The following is a 6,298-nucleotide window of genomic DNA, read 5'->3' on the forward strand; positions in this document are numbered from 1 at the left end:
ACTTTTTTTCTGTATTAAAATGATGTAACGCCAAGCTAAATTAAGGCTTTTAGGATTGTTTTTTTTTTTTTTTAGTTTTTTTTTTTTTTTACAACTTCTAAGGGTTATTTTTTGGGGGCTGATGCTTATCTTCACTTGTCAGGTTCAAAGCCAGAAAGCACAGTGAGTCAATAAAAGAAAATCTGGACCAAACCTAAAAGGGATCTTAAGTTTTAAACAAGCAGCTCCTTTGATGCTCAAAGAAAAACATTTATCAACAAGAAATAGGTTGGTAACTAGAACTACAGAATCCACATTTGGCATTTAAACTAAAGAAAAAGTGTAAATGACTTTTTTAAACGACAAAAAAAAATACTTGTTTAAATGACCTACATTCCATTTCCGCCACTATAGAATTTAAAAAGTGTCACTGAAAAACTCTGATAAACAAAACTTAGTAATAATAAAGTGTAATAATACGCTCCGATATAATAGCTCCCCGCTGCTCTGTGCTTGAGATCCACCGCTGCCTTATCTCCATTAAAGCTTAGTCCAAACTCCTCGATCTCCTCTCCGTCACTGACGCCCACAGTTTTGACACCCGCGTGGATCATTCTCCACCTGTTGAGCAGCGCGCGGACCTGATAGGGGGGCGCGTGGCGTTTCCACACCCATCTGACACGAGCACATTTCCGGGTTCCCTCCTTGCCAAAGAGCTGAGGCTCCTCCGAGGAGACTTTTACAAACAACAACGATGGCAGTTCTACTTCAAAGTCAGTTCGACGAACTTCCTCCCGACAAGTCGATTGACACGAAGATCTTTCTAGAAAATGTCTCCAACATCCCGACGTTTTTCGGTGAGTATCGCTATACCTGAACTACAAAACATCAGGTGACCGATTTGCTCATACTACTCTAGACCTGACCTGTTCCCCACATCTTTTTAATCTTAAACGGACTGTTATTTTAAAGTGGTACTAACTTTCGGGGGTCAAAATGACTTAGTTTTTGAGCTGCCAGTAAAGTAGCTCTTTGTTTACAGTCATACATTGACCCCATTGTCGCTCAGCTGAAACTACACATTCACATTCACAGCAGTTCCTGGTTTCTCAATTGCCTGTTCATCCTCTCCTCTGGGCACGAGGCGCACGCGCTTGGCACTCAGGGCACGAGGCGCACGCGCTCGTCTCATACATATTTCATCCCCGTGTTCTCGAATGTCCATTTGTCTTCCAGATTGTTTGGGATCAAAAGTGTTTACGGTCATCAAATCAGACATTACCGGCAACATAACGGCAAGAAATTTCTCCTTCATTTTATAATGACATTAAAAGTTAGTCACCATGTTAGCTTACACATGTTTTATTGATTTGTTTAGAAAATAAGAGCAGTTTATGTGAAGGATCCTGCAAAGTACGCCACCCTGCAGGACATCCTTGTGGCAGAGCGAGAAGCTCATGGAGCGGAATGGCCAAATGTTGGAGCCACGTTAGCTCTCATGTGGCTGAAGAGGTGACTGTCATTCTGAACTTTAAACTCACTGATATGAAGCAAGATAGACGTTTTAATGTTGGTTTTGTTCTGAATGCTGGATGGCTCCTGCAGGGGTCTCCGTTTCATTCAGGTACTCCTGCAGAGCTTGGCTGACGGAGAAAGAGATGAGAACAACCCTAACCTGATCCGGGTCAATGTCACCAAAGCCTATGAATCCTCTCTGAAGAGATACCATGGATGGATCGTTCAAAAGATTTTCAATGTAAGTACTTTCTAAACATGGGATTTTCACAATAAAAGCTGTAAGATCTCTGCGTTTTTATTAGTTTACATGTTTTTTTTTTACGTCTTCTGTTTACAATTACAAGTTAATAATGGCTGACAGACCAGTTCCTTTTTGGTTGTGTGTCTAGTACAAAAGAAATTGCCTTTAGGTAGTGGTGTAACGATTCATTTGAACAATGACTCAATTCATTTCACAATTTGTGGTAGATGATATAATTCATAGTTGGTAGTAGTTCATTTTGAACGATCCAGTTTGATCCGATTCCCTTCTTCAGGCAAAAATTCATCCAGTGTGACTCAGACATAAATAACTTCACATACATATTCATTCATTCTTCCATTCATTCATCTTCTTCCGTTTGTCCCTTTCGGGGTCACGGGGGCACACCTGTGAAGCACCTTGTGAACTCTTTTTGGGAAAGGGGCTTTAGAAATAAAATTTGCCTACTTATTTTTGTTTCATTAAGTTCAACAGAATACCATTAGAACATTCTACCAAACTTTATGGTCACATGTCTTTGCAAAATTCAGTGTCTCCACACATTGGACTGTAGCGATGGCTTCATCATTTCTCGCTGAAATCACATGCGTCCGCTGTGATGCATTCAGTCATTTCTTTTTCCATCATAGTAAAATAAACCTCATCTCCAATGGTATCTTCCAATATCGATTAAAATCAATTTTATTTTGAAGCAATTTCATAATGGTAAGCGTTGATTTGATGAACTACTTTTTTCAGAAAGATCGATCTGATTGTAGGAATAGAAATTGATTTATCGATCAATTGTTACACCCCTACCTCCAGGAGAACAGTCTCCTCAATGTTTTAGTTCCGTTTAAAGGCTTTCTGTTAAGTATTCTCATAGTAAAATAGTGCCTACATTTAGATTGAAATAATTGTGGTATTTGGTGAACTCTTTAGAAAAATATTGTTCATCTGAATAAATATTGATGGAGTTTAGCCCATCTTACAACCTAATTGAACATGTCATGGAAAAACCATTCCTACAGCTCTCTATTGTTTGTTTTGGTTGTGGGTGTCAGGGTTCTGACTTTTTCCTTAATAAAGAGAAGAACCACACAGGAGATGAGAACTTTTGCTAGGCTTCTGCAGAAGGAGAATCGGTCTGTGACAGCGCGAACTGTCACAGAGGAGTTCTGCCCTCCTAGTGCATGGAGCCTTCTTTTATTGAAAACAAGGTTGCAGACATGAATGTGGGTCATTTAATCAAAAACAACAAGAACATCCTATTCTCGTATAATCAGAGCTTTTCAGGTCATTGTTTTCTTACTGAAAGATAGAAATGAGACAAACATATTATGGAAATTATAGTATGCAAGCAAATGATAATTATATAACTCTAACATCCCTCCCTTTTTATCATTTCAAACACATCATAAACACTATAAGGGGAAGGTACAAACGTGAAAAATGTTTTTTTTTGTTTTTTTTATTTTTTATTTTTTTATTATTATTATTATTATTATTTATTTTATTTTTTTTTGGTTTTTATTTTTAGAAGAGAGCATCAAACATCATCATTTCACCACTTGCTTTTGGCACTTTCGGTGAGAGATTCATACGATGTCTCTGACGTAGGAGTATTCACATGGGGAGGGGTCCTCTTCAGCTTGTTGGACAAGCTGGTAACGAATGAAAGCCTGCGTGGTAGCCTTTGCGATCATGGACATGACACAAGGCAGAGCGCATGTTGTAAAAAGACAAAATAGGCACAAAACGATGAGTATAGGGGTCAACAACTTCAGCAGGAGGTGCCACCATGGGCCTGTGGTCAGCCAGGCCCAGATGTCACTGGTGGGACTGGCGCCAGGAGTCGCAGACTTAACGTAGGCTTGCAGCTCCGTTAAGTCGTATGATTACAAAGCATGATCTACAATGTTCATGAACTTTGAGCAGAGCTAACAAATGGACGCAGTGTTTATACCTGTCAGGTCTGCTTATCTTATGAGTTTTGGACTCAGCCTCTTGGCTGTGGAAATCCCATCCCATGAAGCTCCTGCCAGTTTTTTGTTTCTTTTTGTATCAATGCGAGTAAAAGTTTGTTATGACAAAATGCAGTTTTGGAGCTCCCGCTCACATCACTTCTGCTTGGTAAGGCTGTTCCTTAATGCATGATTATTTTCCAAATGGAAGTGTCATCTTTATCTCCTTACGACCTTATGCACCTGCACAAAGTTCTGTTGGTCTTATCAGTGATTACACAAACGGACTCTTTGTTGTTCCCTTTTTGTATGGGAACTCTCATTCACTTCTCGCCTAAAAACCCATCTTGAACCCCTCATCTCCAGCTTTTTTATCAACAGGAAACTTGCTGAAAACAGTCTTAAAATCCTCCTTTTAGCTTGGAATTCCACCTTGAAGCTGACCTCAGTAAAGTGTGCTCATCATGTACTCATGTACTAAGCACACTACTCTCCAAAAAAGCCCAACTTTTCTTTAATCACTCGTTCTACTCGTTGAAACTTTTTTTTATATAGTCTTTTGTGTGTATCAGCCTCACCACTTGTGTATCTTTTGTCCTAACAGGCAGCACTGCTTGCGGCTCCCTACAGATCAAACTTCCTAAAGGCCCTGTCGAAAGGGGAAGAAGTCACGGAGGAGGACTGTTTTGCAAACGTGCGTCAGTTTCTGGTTAATTACAGCTGCGTTGTGGATGCCATCTATGAGATGTACACAAATCTGAACGCAGAGCTGGACTACACTGTTTAATGGAGGTGGATGAACTGCAGGGGAGTGAATCCCTTACAGGAAGTTTTTTTGGTTTTGAATTGTTTGTTGGTGTTTATTAGTTTAATTACAAAAGCTTTTAAGAAAACAAATGACGGTAGAAAGTCATTTTTTTTAACTTAAGGAAGTGCTTCAAGCTGTTAATCCTCAAAGGTTGCAGCTTTTTTTAATGAAATATTTATTTTAAAGAATGTTGCAATTCTCTAACAAGCATGTTTCCTATTTAACCACTGAAAACTAAGAACAAGTGAAGGTTGCAGAAGATGAGATGCTTTTCCTGAGCTCTGCTGATGCCTTAAGACTCTTCTCTTTTTACTATTTCTTTTTTTATATCTTAGATTATCACTCTGCTTGTTTTTTAAACTACAACACTATTTGTGGTTTTGTTTGATGGGCTTAAATCTTTAATATCTAATGTAATTCCAAATGTCTTATAAATTATTTAAAAGCATTCTGCCTAAGATTTTTTATTTTAAGAGTGACGTGCATTTTTTTTATCATATCCACATGTTGAAATGTTTTTTTATCAAATGTTTCACTTTCAATTCAATTCAATTCAATTTTATTTGTATAGCCCAAAATCACAACAGTAGTCTTGATGGGCTTCGAAGTAAAACATGAAATCAAAAGGATCACGAATACAAAGAGTTCAATAGAAAAATACTAAAATGAACTAACAAACTGACTAAGCTATACTGGCATCCCTGCCCTTAGACCCCTCTTCGCGGTAAGGAAAAACTCCTAAAAAACCGGATTCCGGAAAAAACGAAGAAACCTCAGGGGTGCCCACATGAAGGAGGGATCCTCCCCCAGGACGGACAGGCGAATTACCAGAACTCTAAGAGAAGAATTAACCTATCTAACTCTACAACTACATATATAAAGTCCAGCAGACGAGCTTCATCCAGCCGTGGTTGTGGGGACAGTCAAAGGCGCGAGTCGAGCCGGAGACAGGAACCACAGCCAGGTGTAGGAGCAGGAGCAGAGACGAGGTACTCGGTCAGGCACAGAGCAGAGACGAGCCAGAGACGAGCCAGAGGCAGGATCCACAGCCAGGTGTAGGAGCAGGAGCAAAGGCGAGGTAAACGGTCAGGAACTGGAGCACGGATGAACCAACTGGAGTCTGGAAGCACTCCCACTCCCCAGGAGGGGAGAGGAAAAGAGGGACAATACATGAATCGCACTGCACCAAACAGAGGCATGGAGAACTAAATGATAAATTATGATCAAGAATAGAGGAGAGGAAGGGTAGAAGTAAAAACAGGAAAGAGGACAGAACCCCAGAGGACAGAACTTTAAGGACTGTCCACTTGGTGGCAGTATTCCCTTGCTCTGTAGGGGCTGTTTCAGGTGTAGTTTTCCCTCGTAATAGTTTTAAATTATTGTTTCCCTCTCATTACTTTCCCCTCATGTAAAGAATTGAATCAAAATTTGGATTTTAATGTTTAGGAATTTCCTTTTTCCATAAAGTTGCAACTAAAAAAAAAAAAAAAAGAAACTTTCCATATCAGCCACTCTCCTGGGCCCTCTTCAACTTATCTGAAGTGTGTTCCAGGAGCCAGAGTGGGTTTTTGTTCCTGTCCCCAAAGGAAACTGCCCCCGTCGTCTGAAACATTGAACATGGCCGTCGCCCTGCAGGAGAACATAGAGAAACTCCCAGCAAAGTAGAGTCCCCCCCCCCCCAACAAAGCCTCAATGACAAAACGGCTGACCTTTAACTCGACCATATTTGTAATCTAAAAAATGAGGTCATCCATTGGTGCAGCAGTTTTCCTCCCTACAATGCTTCTA

At 40.0% G+C, this 6,298-nt stretch overlaps 1 protein-coding gene across 1 annotated transcript; it reads left to right on the forward strand.

Moving 5' to 3' along the window:
- The first annotated feature begins 624 nt into the window (after positions 1-624).
- On the forward strand, positions 625-4,958 carry LOC101164488 (glycolipid transfer protein). The gene is made up of 5 exons (XM_004074777.5): positions 625-836; positions 1,216-1,274; positions 1,358-1,491; positions 1,585-1,735; positions 4,307-4,958. The coding sequence occupies exons 1-5, from the start codon at positions 734-736 to the stop codon at positions 4,487-4,489; spliced, it is 630 nt and encodes a 209-aa protein (XP_004074825.1). The 5' UTR covers positions 625-733; the 3' UTR covers positions 4,490-4,958.
- Positions 4,959-6,298: the final 1,340 nt, after the last annotated feature.

This window comes from Oryzias latipes, chromosome 12, assembly GCF_053564925.1.
Source record: "Oryzias latipes strain Hd-rR chromosome 12, Olatipes_Hd-rR_3.1".
NCBI lineage: Eukaryota > Metazoa > Chordata > Actinopteri > Beloniformes > Adrianichthyidae > Oryzias > Oryzias latipes.

Coding starts and splice junctions, on each gene's coding strand:
- LOC101164488 (XM_004074777.5), top strand. CDS start 734: ATGGCAGTTCTACTTCAAAGTCAGTTCGACGAACTTCCTCCCGACAAG. Junction 1,275..1,357: donor ACATTACCGGCAACATAACG/GCAAGAAATTTC, acceptor TGATTTGTTTAG/AAAATAAGAGCAGTTTATGT. Junction 1,492..1,584: donor GCTCTCATGTGGCTGAAGAG/GTGACTGTCATT, acceptor TGGCTCCTGCAG/GGGTCTCCGTTTCATTCAGG.